We start from the raw sequence: 19,117 nt of genomic DNA on the forward strand, positions 1-19,117 counted from the left end.
AATTAGCAGTGGTATGTAATTCTCATCACTTGGAAATTTATATAGAAAAAGGTTCTGGGGGCAAAATCTTAAGAGAGGTTATGGGTTATGGTGAGAGTCCTCACCAAGGCATATTAAATAACTTGGGTGAACATTGAACAACGATGATTTCCCAGAATGTTCAGATGTCCTTCTAAAGGTTGTTCTTATATTGACTCTTGATTTTCAAATATCAGTGTATCAATAAAATGTTGTGCTCTTCTCCCTTTGGCTTTAACCAGGGGGAGAGGCCAGCGGGCAGGCGGCCCTCACCCTGCCTGGCACGTGCAGAGACCCCAGCCACTCTGTGTGGGCAGGGTGCTGTCAAGACCAGACCTCTGGGGGTGGGGGTGGGGGTGGTGGCGGCGGGGGGTGGGGGGAGCTCTTGGAAAGGAAGAAATATCACTTCTTTCTCAAGGGGAGTGTTTATACCTTGCTGTAACATTTGAACTTTCACAAGAGATGTAATAATTTTGATAATAAAATTCTTAACCATAATAATCAATCAATAAATAAATAAAATACAGTGTTGTGCTCACTAAAGATCACACACCTCTGCCTGCCTGACATTATATGTTACTTCATTATAACCCTCACATCAAGAGTGGGGATCCTTATTGCCATCTTTATAACAAAATGGCGAGGTGTGTTGAGGGACACACAGTTCCTCTGTGGCAGGGCCAGGATTTGAAGCCAGGTGTATAACATTGCAGCCCTGGGACTGCCAGGTGCCTCTCCACAAGGACTTTCTTCCTGCTTGTGGACATGGCTGTGGGAGGCCAAGGCGGCAGGGTTGTGACAGTGACACAGCAGGCCACCTGGGCCCATTGCACTCAGCTTCCTCTCTTTGTAGGCAATCTCCTACACTTGGGCTCCCTCAGCCCCAAAGTGTTAGAGGAGGAGACAGACGGGTTCGTGAGTTTACTCACCCAGATGCTGTGCTACTGTCAGAAGTACGTGTCCCAGAAGAAATCCAACCTGACACACTGGCACCCCGTCCTTGGCTGGTTCTCCCAATCTGTGGACTATGGGTAAGTCCTAGAGGCAAATGGCCATCTCTTTTGTCCCCTGCCTGTCTCTCATCACCTCCTCATTCTTCCTTCTTTCTTCCTTCCAGCTTGTGTTTCGTTTGTTACAAGAGTAATGTATTTTCGCTGAATAAAATCTGGATAAGACCAAAAGAGAATAAAAACGCATTAAGCTACTATCCAGAGACAACCTGCATGAATATCCCTTCAGTTTCTTTTTTTTTCCCCTGTAAATAGCAATTTTTTAAGTCCTTTTATTTTGAATTTCATTCCATAGTAAATTATGAACCTTATCTAGCACTATTATTTTTTTCTTTCTCAATATCGCTTTTCCTGACTCCCTAAACTGCCATATTTTGGAGATACTAAAATGAGACATGGGCAGCCCCAGTGGCTCAGCAGTTTAGCGCCGCCTTTAGCCCGGGGTATGATCCTAGAGACCCAGGATCGAGTTCCATGTCAGGCTCCCTTGCATGGAGCCTGCTTCTCCCTCTGCCTGTGTCCCTGCCTCTTTCTCTCTCTAAGTCTGTCATAAATAAATAAAATCTTTAAAAAAAATAAAATAAAATGAGACACATGATTGAAAAGAAATAAACCTTTCAAGGTTTATTTGGTAACCTCATCCTTTTCAAGAGATGGAATATTAATTTAAAATTTTTTAGTTACAAAACTCAAACATTAAAAATCCTAGGCGAGGGTATCCCTGGGTGGCTCAGTGGTTCAGCGCCTGCCTTTGGCCCAGGGCGCAATCCTGGAGACCCGGGATCGAGTCCCACGTTGGGCTCCTGGCATGGAGTCTGTCTCTCCCTCTGCCTGTGTCTCTGCCTCTCTCTCTATGTCTATCATAAATAAATAAAATCTTAAAAAAAAAAAAAATCCTAGGCAAGAAGAGAGAAATTAAGTAAGGCGGCATTGCATCACAAGTTTGAAAATGAAACCTATACTCTTGACTGAGATGTCTCAGGTCTCAGGAGCAAAGGCGGCTGTGGCTCCCAGCTCTTTTCCTATTAGATATTTGTGTCCCCGGCAGCTACCCTTGAGGCAAAGAATGTGGGCCAAGAAAAGAAATCCCCAGATTGTCTCCCTTTTCCTCATTGTACTTGAGTGTCATCAGTTGAAAAGACAAATTGCCAGCTGACAGCAGGCTCCTGTGTGACACCCTAGCCTGAAAAGGATGGAGCATGTGTGATTGGGACTCAGGAGAGATGTTGTGGGAGGCAGGAGGGGCAGGGGAACATAGCATTGTGCAGCCTGATCTGCTCTGGGGGGCTCTGGACAAGCCATTTTACCCTGCTTTCCTCTCCTGAAACACAGGGACGATTTTCCCCATCCCTCAGATAGTGTTGTTTTAGAAGATCGAATGAGGTAAAGTATGTCAAGGGCCTGCCTCTAGGCCTGCCCCATGGTTGTGGGTGGTAGCTGTTTCTACTGTGATGCTGGGAGCTTTTACAGGATATAGAGCAAGGAGGTGATGAAGGCAGATTTTAAGAGTGAGTCTGATGCTTCGAGTGCCATGTGCAGTGGGGAATGGAGCACTTGAAGGCACGGAGACTATTAGAAGGTTAGGGGTCATGGAAACTTGCAGGCTGGGCCTGCAGCCTAGTGTGAAGAAGAGGACAGTAAGCAGGTATCATTTTTTTTTTTAATTTTTTTTTTAATTTTTTTTTTTTTATTTTTTTTATTTATGATAGTCACAGAGAGAGAGAGAGGCAGAGACATAGGCAGAGGGAGAAGCAGGCTCCATGCACCGGGAGCCCGACGTGGGATTCGATCCCGGGTCTCCAGGATCGCGCCCTGGGCCAAAGGCAGGCGCCAAACCGCTGCGCCACCCAGGGATCCCGTTATCGTTTAGCTTTTGTCGCCTGAGTGGTAAATGGGGTGGGGTCAGGATGAAGAACAGAGACAGGAGAGGACTGTGCACCCAGGAGGACTGTGACATGGGAGCCTGGGGCCCTGGGGTGGGTAGGAATGCTGTAAAGAAGACAAAGAGGTCATTACTCTGTGCACCTAGGCCCTCAGTGGTATTTGTGGATCCCACTTTCTCTTTTTTGCCCTCTTATCTGCCATGTTGAGTGGCAGGCCCTTGCCACCTCTCCAAGTGGAAGGCCTAGTGGGGAGCTGAGTGGGCTCTCCATGGCCAGCGTCAGGTGGGACTGACCCACTGGGTCTCCTGCTCTCTCCTAGCCTTAACGAGTCAATGCCCTTGATCACTAAGCAGCTGCAGTTCCTGTGGGGGGTGCCTCTGATCCGGATCTTCTTCAGTGACATCCTGAGCAAGAAACTGCTGGAGAACCAGGAGCCAGCCCACGTGCAGCCAGCATCGCCCCAGAATGTGCTTCCCGTAAAGAGTGAGTGGCTGGGGCAGGCTGAGCCTGGGGCTCTGCTTGGCTCAAGTGCAGTTCCTGCTGTCCCTGTGTGCCCACTCCCCTCCATTTTTGGGACACTCGGACTTCTCCCACAAAGGTTTTAAGATTGCTTCAACCAAGTTCACATTTAGCAGATCAACAGAAAACCCTTAGGGGATAGAAAACAAGGACCAGGGAAACAAATAAGTGAATAAGACCAAGGTCAGGTGTAGAGAAAAGTGTCCACAGTTAGGGGATATTCCACAAGGAGTACGGTGGGGATCTCTGAACTTCCATTTGGCTCTGAATTTCTAGTAGTAGCTAGAATGAAAAGGGGTTTGTGGATCTTCTCTTACTCATTAACAAGAAGAAGGAAGGCCCATTTCTTAGGGGAAATAGAGCCTTTCTGAGCCCCTAACCATAAAGGTCCTTTGCATTTGGACCTGTGTGGGTCACTGACTGGGCCACCCCCATATTGCCTCTTTGGCTTAGTCATAGGTTCTGTGGGAAAGTTTCTTGGTGCCCTCTCTGAGGAAAGTTCAGGAAATGCCACTAACACAGAATTCAGTGGAGTCACCTGCCCGTGCCAGATTTCCAGGTTCAGGGTGACTTTTCTTCTGCCATCCAGTGTGGCTCATACAGTCTCCATCATGTGGCTGTCCGTGGGGAGGGGCTCAGTCTCCCTTCAGCAGGATGTAAACGTAAATGGGAAAGTTTAAAACTAAAGTCAAGTATCAGTACCCAAACCGAGTATCAGTACTCAAGGTTGATGCTGCTTGCCTCTTAAAGCACAGAGAACCATGAGTCACCCAGGCCCTCCGCCTTCACCCATCTTTCCCTAATATAGTCTGCTGGATTTTTACCTGTAGGTTCCCATGGCCCAGTAAAAGAATCCCCTGTAGCAGTCGAATATGTATGGCTTGGTCTGAGATATTTTCTGATGTTCTGAAGAGGTCCCTGGGTGCCACCTAAAAGCCTATTGTGAATGCTTTTCTAATTTATCCCAAAGAGATGACTTGAGTCAAGGCAGCTGCCCCACTGTCCAGACCTGGTTGTAAACTGGGCACTTTACTGAGATGCTCTTTATGGAGTGAAAGCTGACAGATGGCTGAACGTCTGCTCACATATTCCTTCCCTCCGTGCCAGATCTCCTGAAGCGTGCATTTCAGAAGTCTGCATCCGTTCGGAATATCCTCAGGCCTGTTGGGGGTAAGCGTGTGGACTCTGTGGAGGTCCAGAAGGTCTGCAACATCTGTGTCCTCTACCAGACCTCACTGACGACTCTGACCCAGATCCGGCTGCAGATACTCACAGGTTTGGGAGTCCTGAGGTGCCTTCTTCCATCTCCAACATTTGGCAAAGGATTTTTCTTAGAAAAAGTTGAATTTCTTCTGGCTTCATTGGCTCAGGAGATAGGTTTTGAAGGAGGGTATTTTTGAGCTGTTCTTAGAGATTGCTGCGCCTCAGTTAAATGGCTCACACTGACCTCAGTCCCAGTGCTGCCAGTTCGTTCCTGAGACCTGGCTTTTTTCTCATTATGGAGTGCAATTTGCTTTCAAAAGTTACTATTTTTTTCTGACTAGAAAATTAGAAAATAAAAAAGAAAAGCAAGGCCATATTTAATCCGATAGTCCAAGGATAACCAGCTGTACCACAGATGTATATGATGTTTAAATTGAATTAACGGGGATCCCTGGGTGGCGCAGCGGTTTGGCGCCTGCCTTTGGCCCAGGGCGCGATCCTGGAGACCCGGGATCGAATCCCATGTCGGGCTCCCGGTGCATGGAGCCTGCTTCTCCCTCTGCCTGTGTCTCTGCCTCTCTCTCTCTCTCTCTGTGACTATCATAAGTAAATAAAAATTAAAAAAAATATATATATATATATATTAAAAAAAAAAATAAAAAAAAAATAAATAAATTGAATTAACGTAGTTTTACCCTTCCCTTTGCATTCATCACTTTTTTTTCTTTGGTCTATGGCCATACCACCCTGAACATGCCTGATCTCGTATGATCTCAGAAACTTTTTTTAGGATTGTATTTATTTGATACGAGCACAAATGGGAAACAGTGGACAGAGGGAGAGGAGAAGCAGGCTTCCCACTGACCAGGTAGCCTGATGTGGGGCTGGACCCCAAGATCATGACCTCAGCTGAAGAGCAGACACTTAACCGACTGAGCCACCCAGACACCTCCATTCATCACTTTACAAGCATTTTATCACTGTCAGCAGTTCTTCCAAAATTTCATTTTTATTGGCTGCATAGTATCTCATCACGTGGATATGCCTGATGTTTTCCTTCTTAGCCAAGCAAGGAAGAAAATCGTGTCCATGTGCTCCCTTCCCCCATTCCCCCATGAACACAGTTTGGGCACTGGGGGCTTTCTACTGCCATGCAGGACTTGTTCATATGAATTAGTATTATGAGGACCGAAAGTCTATAAGTCATGAAACTATTGACTACATAAGGGGTCAAGAACTTTTCTGTTTCATTTTACATTTTTTAAAAATTTTAATTAAATTTGCCAACATATACTATGACACCGAGTGCCTGTCACATCACGTTTACATTTTTTTTAAATCCTGAATTACCATTGCTTCTCTCTTTCACACTTACTTTATTCATCTTCAGGCATTAGTAGAACATCTATGTGTGCCGGGCACTGAGGGTGAAAAGGTGACTAAGATAGCCAAGGGTCCCTTTCCCAAGAGGATTCTAAGAGTGAGGAGACAAGCAGTAGGCAAGGGAGAAAAGTATTTACTGTCCTAATGGGTACTGTGACCGCAGAAGAAATGAGACAGTATGGGCTTGGACTGGAGTGGGCTTTCCCTGCCTCAGCACTGCTAACATCTCAGGCCCTATATAGTTCCTTTTGTGGAAGCCGTCTTGTCTGTTGTAGGATGTTTAGCAGCCCCTGGCCCCTTCCCATAGATACCAGTAGTACTTCTTCCTCTCCAGCTATGCCAACCCTTCATGTCTCCAGGCACTGCCAGATGCTGCCTAGGGGGCAGCATGGTCCCTGATTGATTGAACAGCATGGGACTGGTGTGACAACAGGGTTGGAGGCAGGGGCCTTTGGATAGGTTTTAGAGGTCGTGTCTACAGGTCTAATAGGTACATTGGATTTGGAAGAGTGAAGACCAAAGGCTTCAAAGGTGAGGCCAGATTGTTGGCCCAAGCAACCTATGTGGATGGTGGTATCACTTGCTGAGCTGGGGACAACCAGCGAGGGATGGGGCTTGTGGGGAATGAAGAGTTCTATTTGGGGTGTGACAAGTGTGAGGTACCAAGCAGGCACATGAGTATACTATGGGGAAACAAGGAGAAGAGTGTTATGTAAAGCCTTAGGCCCAGGGTAGGCTCCATTAGGAAAGCTCGAAAGAGGATGAAGAGGGACCTGGATCAAGCCTGGCACCCCAGCACCCAGTGTGAGGGTTTGAGAAGCATTGTAAGTGACACGATTTTGAGGTCCTGGTCGGTGCTCAAGTTTTTTTAAGTGACCATAAATTCAGGCATCCCCTGTTGTCTCAGTGAGAGAACCCAGAAAGAAGTTTTCTTGGCTAACTTGAAAATAGTTCCTTTGAAGAATGAGATAAACTAGCCTGAAGTGTTTGTTGAATGTTCGGTCTGTTGAGCTACATGCAAAGTAGATAGTAGAAGATAATATGCTTCTTTGCTCATGCTCCTCACGTGCACTGGGTGGTCCAGAGCCCCATGCTGCCCTCTGGCATAGCTCTCCAGAGCGCCGCATCTTCATTTCTCTCCAAGTTGCTCCAGAGGCAGCCCCGGTTGAATCCGTGTCTGAGGCTGGAAATGGGTATTTTTGTCCACACCATGAGGACTATTCACATAACATGAGTGTAGTCGCTCTTCCTGATTGTCCTGTGGGAGTATATTTGTGGTCTCCACAGTTTAACTACTCACTCTGTTTCTCTTGTAAGCTATTTTTAAATTGTGAAAGTTACACATTCTTCTTTCCTTTTTTGGTTTCTGCATTCTCTAACCACATTCTGCTACCTTGAAAATGTGAGCTCAAACCTTTAGGGATAATAACTAAGTGGGCCTCTGTTTCTTTGCCTCTTCTGCAGTCCCTTCGGGCCACTCTAGTCTAAGCATTTCTAGCAGTATTGATTGAGTCTGTCATTCTGCCCCTGCTCCAGGCAAATATATCTTCCGCAAGCAGTTCTTTGTTCAAAATTAAGTAATTTAAAGTGCCCTGTAAAATGAGAGGTATTATAAGGACTCAAATATAAAGTGAAATATGAAGAATAATTTGAGGCATACACCTTGCTGTATATTCAGAGACACATGGAAATTCAGAGCCAGGTTCTCTGAATCAATAGCTGTATTAATAGACTTAAAATGTAGCAGTGATGTAGCTTATGTGTCTGAGGCCTTGTGGCCATCAGAAAGCAGACCTAAAATGTCTTCTGCTTCATTCAAGTTTAAATGTTTGTGTGACACTTCACAGGATCTCTACTACAATCATTCATTGCTTTCCCATTTTTAGCAGAGATAAAATAGTAGAAGTAGAGGAGAGGAAAGCTTTGCCAAATGTAGGTGAGCCTGAAAGGTGGTTGAAAGCAGGGATCATCGAACTACAACCTGTGAGCCAAATGCAGCCCACCATTTGGTTTTGTAAATAAAGTTTTTATTGGAATACAGTGCCATCCACTCATTTACATGTAGTCTATGGCTGCTTTTGTACTACAATAGTGTGACAGGGTCCTTCTGGGCCAGGCCCACACAGCCTGAAAATACTTAGGCTCTAGCTCTTTCCAGGAAAAGTTTGCTGATCCCTGATTTAAAATATAAACAGTGAGTCAAACAGACGTGGGTTCTCTTCTTAGCTCTGATACTTATTGGCGGGTGATTTGAGGCTAATTACTTTGATTTTTTTTCCTCTCATAAAATGGAGGTAACATTAGGTTTCACAAGATGGGAAATAACGCATGCAGAGTACTTAGATCAACATCTGAAACATAGAAAGAATTCATGAAATGTTAGCAGTTACTGTGATCATTACTCTCGTGGTCATAATGATTTTCCTAGTGATTGCACCTTCTTTTCATACACATTAAATGTCCACAAAGAAGTATAAGCATTTTGTTCCCCTCAGTGGGTAGGAGAAACCGTGGACCAGATGGAACCCCCACCTGAAGCTTGGGTTTCTCTATCCTTTTCCAGGTCTCACTTACCTTGATGATCTGCTCCCCAAACTGTGGGCGTTTATCTGTGAGCTCGGGCCCCACGGAGGGTTAAAGCTCTTCTTGGAATGCCTCAACAATGACACTGAAGAGTCCAAGCAGCTCTTGGCCATGCTGATGCTGTTCTGTGACTGCTCCCGGCACCTCATCACGTAGGTTGACCTCTGTGGGGCTCCATTCCTTTCCTAGAATATGGAGAAGCCAAGTCACAGTGTCCATAAGGAAGCCATTGCTGATGTGATTACCACCACTGTTCAGACCGGTGTGGCAGGGTCATTAGGAAAATCAGAAAACATTTACAGTACAAGGTGGGTGGCGTGTAGTCAGTGCTCGGCAATTCTTAGTTCCCATTCTTCTGGGAAGCTGGGTCAGTACCCTTGAGTGTGGGCTTTGGGGTCTCCCAGAGCTGGGTTCAAATCCCACCTCCACCATTTACTCACTGGGTTAGATAGTTACCCGGAAGATTCCAGAGCTGAGGAGTGGGAGGCAAATCCTGGGTTGGCCACTTCCTGAGGCACCCTGGACAGGGAGGCCTTGCCTCTCTGAACCTCTCTCTTCTCATCTGTAGATGGGAATCACAGTAGCACACACCTCTTGGCCCTGTGGTAAGGATTGAAGAAGGTAATGCAGAAAAAAAGGAATGGGGAATTAGCAAATGTGAGTCCCATTCAGTTCTTTTGTTTTTTAAGCTTATGTGTCTAGTTGTAGTTTTGATATTTTTTTAATTCCACATTTTTCCAAAGTTGGTAAAGAATTATAAGAGAGAGGGACAAACAGTTATGTTTGGGATAGACGACATTGGTAGGAGGGAGTAAGGAACACATAGGTGGTGACTGGGTAGGAATCATGGAGAGAGGGGTCTCAGGAGCAGTTAGAGGCAAGAGCCAGGGGTCTGTGGCCATTGGTGAAGACACAGTGAATGGCTAGGTTTGGGGTGACCTGAGAGCGAGTTGCGCCCTAAAGCGAATGGAGCAATCTTAGGAAATTTTCATATAGAGCTGTATCTTAAATGATTCATTTACTCGCACATTCTTTCAGGCATGTGTTCATTCCCACATAAATATTTCGCAGGTACCTACCAAGCACCACTAGTGGCTGTTGTAGTTGCAGAGGAAGATTCCGTGGCTCTCCTCAGTGGACACAGACTCTCAGTCAAGATTCCTTGATAGTCAGGCATGAGTTCAGGCAGGAAGTAAGGGCATCACAGTTGGATCCTTATGAATAAGAAAAATACACAGGGCAGCTTCTTATTTTTTTCTTCTCTCAGTTGTAGTTTTAACATTGTTACCATGGACAATTTCAAGTAAATGGAAAGTGGGGAGAATAGTACAAGGAGTCCCCACATGCCCGCCAGCAACTTCCATAGTGGTCAGGATGCAGCCACCGCTGCTTTACTTCCACCCCCACAAGCTCTCCCTTCCAGGTTATCCTGAAGCAGATCCTGTACATCATATTGTGTTAGCTGTAAATTTTTATCTGAAAGATGAAGCTTGTTTCTTGAGCTTGTTTTGTCTCATAAGAGGTATAGATCTCCTATTTTTCCTGCTTTTCTCAGTGGGAAATTGTGACTGATTTTCTATCTGATTTAGGATCCTTGACGACATTGAAGTATATGAAGAACAAATTTCATTCAAACTGGAAGAACTGGTTACTATCTCCTCTTTCCTGAACTCCTTTGTGTTTAAGATGATCTGGGATGGAATCATAGGTAAGGTGAAGATGCTAGCTGTCAATTGATTGATTAATTAATTAGATTTTATTTATTTATTTACTCATAAGAGACAGACACAGAGAGAGGCAGAGACATAGGCAGAGGGAGAAACCAGCTCCCTGTGGGGAGCCTGATATGAGACTTGATCCCAGAACCCCAGGATCATGCCCTGAGCCAAAGGCAGAGGCTCAACCACTGAGACACCCAGGCGTCCTGCCAGCCGTCAATTTATTGATGCTACACAGGGAGGCCACGGTCTGTAACACCAGCTAATTCTTAGCTTTATTGCTCATCATGGCTAATTGGAAGGGCACATTTATTCACATAATTGGAAGTTGTACTTCTTCGCTATATACACAGCCTCTCAAGATAGTAGTGTGGTTATGGAAGTCTTAGCCTTTCCTTCAGGATGTACACATACATGTGAAGGATTATTAATGATGATGATTTTGCCCTGAAACTCCTTTCACTTCTTTGAGTTGATTTCCATGAAAAGAAAACATGTCAGGGCACACTTCAAATCCGAGCTCACCTCCTGAAGCAGTTGTACAAAACTCCTTAAATTAAAAAGGTCTTTTGGGGATCCCTGGGTGGCGCAGCGGTTTGGCGCCTGCCTTTGGCCCAGGGCACGATCCTGGAGACCCGGGATCGAATCCCACATCGGGCTCCCGGTACATGGAGCCTGCTTCTCCCTCTGCCTGTGTCTCTGCCTCTCTCTCTCTCTCTTTGACTATCATAAATAAATAAAAATTAAAAAAAAAATTTTTTTTTAAAAAAAGGTCTTTTGGGTCACCTGCTTTTGGAGGCAGCTGGAGTGATTGTGTCTGAGACACCCAGGTCCTGCCAATGCTTAGAACATACCCAGGGAGTCTTTTAATTCTGTTGGTTCTGCGTAAAATCCAGAGTGAGGGAGACTAAGGATGTTGGTGGGGCCTGGTGACAGGCAGAGACAAGGAGCTATCCTCCTGGCTCCCTGCCAGCTCTGACCATTTCTGTGTGTGCGGCTCTCCTATTTGCCCCACAGAGAACGCCAAGGGTGAGACGTTAGAGCTGTTCCAATCTGTCCACGGGTGGCTGATGGTGCTGTATGAGCGGGACTGCCGGCGGCGCTTTGCCCCTGAAGACCACTGGCTGCGAAAGTGAGGAGTGGGGTGGGGAAAGGGGGTCTACTCCATCATGCTCTGCACTCACACTCTGAAGCCAAGAGGTGTTCATCCCTCCTTTGTCCCCTGTCCTCCTGGGAGGACAGACCGCCAGGCAGTTGGCAATTTGTGAGGATGTGTGGACACAGAGAGTGATTAGAGCTCATTAATGGTGACAGAGCCAGGTCACATTTAGCAAATGGGAAGCAAGTTCTTCTAGCTGGACTGAGCAGCAGGTTACGATAGTTCAGTGGTGGTTTTTTTTCAGCAGAATGGGCAGGACAGAAACTACAGCTAGGTTTTTCAGGGGTAGGGTGGGGAAATCCTCTTGCAACAACTAAACATAAGAGGTCTGTGATTTTTTTTTACCAGTGACATGTCAGCTCTTAGGTTGTGGCACTAGAGTGGGGTCTGACAGACACTTTCAGTAAAGGGCCAGACAGCAAATATTTTAGGCTTTGCAGACCAGACGATATCTTTTGCAAGTATCCCACCGTGCTGTGCTGTTGTAATGTGAAAGCAGCCTGAGACAGTATGTAGTGATTGTGTTCCATGGAAATTTATATACAGAAATGGCAGCAGGCTGCAGTTGGCCACCCCTGCAACTAGAGAATGGTTTTACTGTTCTAATAACCCAAACCCATGCTTTTCTTCTTCTGAAGGGATCTCAAACCTAGCGTGCTCTTCCAAGAACTGGACAAGGACAGGAAGCGGGCCCAGCTGATCCTGCAGTACATCCCTCATGTCATCCCTCACAAAAACGTGAGTTGCTCTCAGAACTGGGCTCCTGTGCATCTTCCTCTTCTACCACATGGTACTTGCCTTGCCCTCTTAGCTGTAGCAGTTGGAAAGAAAAAAATGAGCTCACTCTCTCAACAGATGCAAATGGTGATTGGATCTCACTCCATGGCAGGTATTAAGCCAAGTAGAGAGATGGAAGACAGTGTAAACGGGCAGTTCTGGCAGGTGAGGTGCATGTTACAGGGATGGATGTTGTAGGATCCCAGACCAGGGGACCTGACCCAGCTGGGAACAGGGGGAATGGAGTCAGGAAAAGCTTCCATTGGCAGAAGGGAACAGTAGTTAAAGGAAGGGAAGAGTAGTTAAAGGCCTGGGGTGATTGAGAGCGTGGTGCTCCGGGATGGCTAGATGTTCACTTCTGGCTGTGGAGAATATAAAGGGGAGCCAGGAAGCTGAGAAGATTTGTAGGAGTTGGAGCCAGAAGGGCCTTTTGTACCAGGGCCAGGAGTGTGAACTTCCTGGAGCCATTGGAGTGTTTGCAGCTTCAAGGACCCCTGGTCAGAGCTGTGCTTTAGAGAGATCCTTCTGGCCGTGGGTTAGAAGACTGGCTAGAGGCAGAGATGTTATGAGCGTAGAAAGAGGGTAATGAAATCATAAGAACAAAGATGTTCAGAAGAGAAGGAGAGATGGATTTCAGGTAGTGGGCATGTTTCTGGCTCAGACTCCTGGATGCTTGCAGGAGTCATTCCTAGGGTAGGAGCCAGAGGCAAGAGAGCTCTGGGAAGTGCTGGTAAGATCAGCTTTGAGCAGGCAACAGGTGAAGTGTCTGTGACCCCTCGAGGCCATTGAACAGCAGGGCTGGAAAGAGACTGTACGTGTGGACACCCCCCAAATCTGGCTGCACCCATTGCCATGGACAAGGAGTAAGACGACAAGGGACCTGTCCTTTAGAGGGCCGGTGCGAGGAGAGGGCTAATCAGAGCAAGGAAACCATCAACTGAGGGACGTGAGAGACTTGGGAAGGATCGGGTACTGTGGGGAGAGTGTCAGGAAGCGCAGGAAGGCACTGCCACGTCCCATTGCTTCACAGGAGGCAATGTCTGTGGTGGGCGCTCCAGGAATGTCTGCTGGGAGCCACAGCAACATCGGGCTCCTTCAGAAGAGGCTCTAATGGGTCTTTGTGTGCCTTTCTTTCCTTTCCTCCTTTTTTTTGACAAAAGATATTTTTAGAAAAGAGCACAAGTCACATTTTTGTAAATTGAACCTTATTTTTCAGAGATAAGCACCCCTCATTGCTCTCTGATATTGCTGTGACCTTGACGTTAATACTCAAGATTGCCATTCTTCACCTTCAAGTAGTGGATGTGGCTGTTTAAATTCTTACTGCACTTGACAGCAGTGCCTCTTAGAAATGAAGGGACCTCAGGAGATGACTTACTGAAACATGCCCCCGCCCTGGAGGGAGCCCCTCCAACAATATCCCTTACCTTACCTCACATAGAGGACCTGCAGCCTGGCAAAGCCAGCCATTCTATTGCTTTACTCTGCCCGATGATGGAACATTCTTCCTAACCCAAAGCTAAATTAATTCTCTGTAACTTCCACCCTTTGGTCCTTGAATAACCACTGAAAGTGGAATCTAAATCTTCTGAGATGTGCAGACAGTTCTTATCTGCCTTATGGGCCTTCTGTATTCCAAGGGTGGCATCTTTCCCTTCTGCAACAGCTCCGCGTGGAAGTAGCTTCCAGGCCTTCATCTCCAGGGCCTTGTCCAGGGTGGTGCAGTCTGACTGCAAACCAAGCACCGCACCCTGGACCCATGTGTTTGTGAAGTCAGCCCTGGACCATGGCATTCCCGTATCATGCAGCCTGGGATCTCCACTCCAGGTATCTGCAGTTCACACCTGGCATGCCTTGGTGGCTCTGGGTTGTCACAGGATATTTTAAGTTTTTCAGAGGAGCACAGTGAAATCTGCTGGACACTGTGAAGTACTAGCTCAAGCTTACAATGTCAGCATTCCGGGTAGCCCCGGTGGCGCAGCGGTTTAGCGCCGCCTGCAGCCCAGGGCCTGATCCTGGAGACCCTGGATCGAGTCCCACATCGGGCTCTCTGCATGGAGCCTGCTTCTCCCTCTGCCTCTCTCTCTGCCTGTGTCTCTGCCTCTCTCTCTCTGTGTCTCTACGAATAAATAAATAAAATCTTAAAAAAAAACAAAAAAAACAATGTCAGCATTCCTGTCGAGGATGTCCTATTTGCTAAGCTGGGTTTTAAAAATGAAACTGAATTATTTTTTATTTCAATGTACGTGCATTTTTAAAATACAGCTATTAAGCCTTTAGCATATAAATACTAAGTAGTTTAGGATACTAGTCATCTCATAAATGGTACTGTATTACTTTTGACCTAGGAGTGCTATGAAAGTCACCAGTGAGTCACCAGTGACCTAGGAGTGCTGTGAAAGTCACCAGTGAGATTAGTTGGCATGACTTGGGGGCTGTGGTATAATCCCTGGTGTGTTTTTCTTTGGGGCATTTTGCTGAAAATTGTCATCAAGGCTTTTTGTGCATAGTTAATGAACTTGCTCTTTGCTGTGTCTTGAGGACCCTTCCTCGTCTCCTGACCCCTGCTCTGATCTTGTGATGGCCCTGGCAGTTCCAAGAGGGCATCTAAGCTCAGTGTATTGGGGTTATGAGGGCTGTGTCCCCTGCTGACACATCCTGCTGGAATGCACAGGGAGCTAATAGGGTCTCTGCAATCCTGTCTGCTCCCCTGCATCTGTCACATATGGTATAAATGCCAGAACTCTCCCTGTTCTTGACTCACTCAAGTGAGTGACTCACAACACCATTCTTCCTTTACTAGGAAGAAGGCCTCAACTCTGCCTGGTTCACACACACACTTCATCCTCTGTGCTGTTTTACGTTGCTTTTACACATCTATCTGAGATACATCTCCCAACTGGGACTTGAGGACTTTCTCTCTCGTTTGGGTGTGGAAGGCCTAGTGCCCCATGGGGAGGGCAGGTGCTCTATGGTGTGGTGGTCTGTGCATGGGTCCTGGGTTTGAATGTGACCCCTCTGTCCACCAGCTGTGTGACCTTGGGTAAGTCACTTTCTTCATCTGCAAAGTAGAGACAAGGATCCTTTCCCAGATATCTGCTGTAGTTGCTGAGGTCTCTCAGCCCCGTGCAGGGTGCTTACAGTTGTCCCAAACCTTCCTCCTTGCCCCATGGAAATCAGGGCCTCATCCTGGGAATCTTGGGAGGCAGGTGTTCTCTCAGCCGCCTCTGCGCTTCTGCTTCTGTGTATGTGGTCTCCACCCCATACAGGATTTACCCCCATGGAAGGCTTTTCTGCCTCATGTTCATGCTAAAGATTTGAGGGCAGAGGAAGCAGTTGTGCCCCACAGCCCACACAAGTTAAATTGGAAGTCTGCAGGTCCCCCCACCCCACCTGCACAGACCTGTTAGGTGATGGTGCCCTTCACCACCACCCCCATCACAGCCTCCCTCATTGTTGCTTGGTCTGTTCTTCCCTTCCGTGTTCTCCTTAAACCCCCAGAGCTTCTGATACTACTCAGAGCACTTCAGTCCTTGTTTCTAGATTCGCAGACCAGCCACATCAGGCTGCTCTACTGAGAAGAAACCCTTCTGCCAAATACATTCCTCCTCCTTGGGAGGCCGTAGGCAATCGCTTTTCCCGCTACAGCATATTTACTTCATAGCCAATTAAACGATCAAATGTAAACACACTAGCCTCCCCTGTGTATACTTAACTCTTATTACCATTGTTGTTATCCTTCTGACCTTGTTTGTATGTGACAAAGCTTTTGACTTAGGAGGAGATTGCCACTTAAAAAAAAAAAAAAAAAAAAAAACCAGTGGTGTTTGGATTTATTTCTTTATCAGCTGACATTATCTGAGTGCTTTTATAGCAGTGATTCTTAAACCCAGGATGGAGTGAAGGGTTGTGCTCTCGTAAAGGAGCTCCTCAGAATCTTGACCATAGCGGGAGAGAGGTTTCTTCTCTAATAGTAATTGAGAAATGTTACTTCGGATGGGTGGTTATGATGTACTTGAGGACACAGAAGAGGTCAGGGACCTTTATTCTGTGGGATCATTTTTTAAAAATTTCTGACAGTGAAAAAAATTATCTTTGAAATGTTTGTTTTTTAATTCATAACACTGATTTTCTTTAAAGCAGGCACTGCTATATATATATATATTTTTTTTTTTTTTTTTTTTTTCAGGCACTGCTATATAAAGCAATCTCTATAACCGGTCCTGCTGCCAGCTTTTTATAGTAGCCTACTGATTAAAGAAAAACGATTTTCTCCGAGACCATCCTTTTTTTTTAAAGATTTATTTATTTATTCATGAGAGACACACAGAGAGAGGCAGAGACACAGGCAGAGGGATAAACAAGCTCCCCACAGGCCCAGTGCAGGACTCGATCCCGAATCCCAGGATCATGCCCTGGGCTGAAGGCGGACACTCAAACGCTGAGCCAGCCAGGCGTCCCTCTCCGGGACCATCCTTAACCAGACTCTGGCTACTCTTTCTGGGGGTCCCTCTGTTTCTGGAACCTTTCATCCTTGGCATGTACTCAGCTGTGCTTATAACTCCTGAGGTTGTTTTGGGGAATGTTTACTATTCTCCCAAGACACTTAGAGGCTGTAGCGTATATCAGAGTGTCCCGTTCTGCTCCCTGCTTGCCTCTCACGTGACTCACTTCATTAATCTTATATGGTGTGTCTTCAGGAATCTTTGGTTGTTGACCCAGTTTCTGGTCTCACCTTTGCTCATTTCAGAGAGTTCTCCTGTTCCGAAACATGGTCACCAAGGAGAAGGAGAAACTGGGGCTTGTGGAGACCAGCTCAGCCTCTCCCCACGTCACTCATATCACCATCCGACGGTCCCGGATGCTTGAGGTGAGAAGACCATCACAAAGAGGTGTACTCCGGGAAGTGCTGGGTTTTTAGTGGGTGATACGTTGCCTCCAGACGTCTCTTGTCATTCCTTGATCTAATGGCACTGAAATCAAGGCTTGGGGTGGGAATGGGGCCGTTCATCCTGTTGTGTGCTTCAGAGAACTGCTTGATTAAACATAACCTCAGCGCTGGGGACCCATAGTGCAATATTTCCCTATCTCTTCCCTACCAGGGAACATCAGGGCTGGAACATCAGACACTTTGTGTGCTTTGCAGTGAGGACAGAAGTGCCACATGCAGCCATTTTTATGTCTGTGGAAACTCCCTTTGCCTGGGTAGACATTTTGCTCAGACTCCCAAGTGTGAGTCTGGAGGCTGGAGTGTAGATAGTAAGTTTACCTAGCCATATTGGGAAGTGCATTTGTTACAGAACTAGAGGTTCTTCCTAACAGGAACTTACAAGAAACCATGAAGTGGCCCACCTCAGCCAAACTCAGTGTCCAGGGTGACTGCTCTGTGGCAGCTTCATGTGAACTAGAAATATGTACCTGTCCTCAGGACACTTTACCTCTGTGTGTCAGAAAATTATAATAACATTGATATTATTGGAAAAACACTACCATCTCCTGGAAGGTTGTTACAGGAAATGTACGTGCCTGTGAGGTCACTGTGTGTATGTGTCCCGTGCCCTCCCCCAGGGTTGTGCAGTGTGGAGCCTGACCAAATGTGCTGAGCCTACCAGTGGTCGAATTGGTGACTGAGCCCCCAAGTCCACATTCCCAGGCGAGGCTAGGCTTGATGTAGTTGCCCTGCTTGCTCTTTAGACCTTCTATCTGGCTCCAGCCACAGCCCCTCATTAGCACGTTCTATGGCTATGGCCCATCATGGGATTCCAGGACAACACATGGCCACATAGCCAGCCACCAGCAAATGGCACTGGCAGCAGCCCTTTCTTTCCACACACCACCCCCACCCCACCCCCACCCTACTTTTTCATTTTTCCCCTTGGGACATTTACTCTCCTTCCTGGAGAGCTGCTTTTAGTTCCTCTGAACACTGGCAATTGACATGGGGGTCTCCTGGGGAGAGGCAGCATGTGGTAACCAGATGATGTTTTTGACATTCTTAAAAGTAGAGATAAGAAACTTAAGTGCCTACAGGGACCCTGCTGGTCATGGGAATGGGTCAAGCTGGTTGAGTGCATCTGTGTAGGAGCATCTCATTTGCACGCTAAACAATAGGAATATTCTTCACTTCCACTGCTCCCTCCTACTCTTCTTGAAACACAGCCCTCAGTTTAGATAACTACTGAAGAGAAATAGTCTCACTTGTGAGTGGACAGATAACACCTGACATCCAGCCTCAGGGCTGGCAAGCAGTAGAGAGGGGTGGGCAGGTAGGGAATATGTGCCTCCATCAAAGAGACCACCTTGCACGTCCCACCTGACTACTTCTGTGAGGAGATTCAGGCTCTGTTATGCTCTGGGGTTTTTTTAAGAGAAGGCCACAATGCAGAATTTTGCATCAGATCCCCAGAGCTTTTATGTTGTGAATGAATAGAATTTTGTAAAGCATCTGGAAGGTTAGATAATGCAGCGAATCTACCCATGGGCCACCAGTCTGCAAGCTTTGCTTTGACTCAAAGAGGAAAAAGCCCAATTGTGTTTGGAAACTCCCTTCTCCTGCACCTTCCTCCTCAGACCTGGATGCTCCCCTGTTGCTTACTGTCCTCAGTCCCTCTCAAGACATGGCCAGTACCAATAGGAAGGCTGCAGTGGTGGAGACTGGTGTGTGTCCTGAGAGTGACTGAATCCCCAGCTCTTTCTAGTGTCATTGCTTATGGAAGATGCACCAGAGGGGCCTGTTTTCTCAAACACAGCTCTCAGGGGTGGCACAGGAGGGGTATCTGTCTCAGGTTTTAGGCCAAGTCCACTTTCCTTTTTATATTCCGTTGGAGTTTTCTCGTCATGATACATACTGTTCATTTTGCGTTA

The 19,117-nt window shown here is 46.6% G+C and overlaps 1 protein-coding gene across 1 annotated transcript in view; it reads left to right on the forward strand.

Moving 5' to 3' along the window:
• UBE3B (ubiquitin protein ligase E3B) overlaps positions 1 to 19,117 on the forward strand; it is a 54,417-nt gene that overhangs the window by 18,060 nt on the left and 17,240 nt on the right. Inside the window, exons 12-19 of the mRNA XM_025986661.2 lie at positions 872 to 1,049; positions 3,231 to 3,394; positions 4,538 to 4,705; positions 8,580 to 8,751; positions 10,189 to 10,307; positions 11,335 to 11,449; positions 12,115 to 12,214; positions 17,004 to 17,123. Of these exons, the coding sequence (XP_025842446.1) occupies positions 872 to 1,049; positions 3,231 to 3,394; positions 4,538 to 4,705; positions 8,580 to 8,751; positions 10,189 to 10,307; positions 11,335 to 11,449; positions 12,115 to 12,214; positions 17,004 to 17,123 (1,136 nt within the window). The remainder of the gene's footprint in view (positions 1 to 871; positions 1,050 to 3,230; positions 3,395 to 4,537; positions 4,706 to 8,579; positions 8,752 to 10,188; positions 10,308 to 11,334; positions 11,450 to 12,114; positions 12,215 to 17,003; positions 17,124 to 19,117) is intronic.

The sequence above is a fragment of the Vulpes vulpes genome, chromosome 10 (genome assembly GCF_048418805.1).
Source record: "Vulpes vulpes isolate BD-2025 chromosome 10, VulVul3, whole genome shotgun sequence".
Taxonomy (NCBI): domain Eukaryota; kingdom Metazoa; phylum Chordata; class Mammalia; order Carnivora; family Canidae; genus Vulpes; species Vulpes vulpes.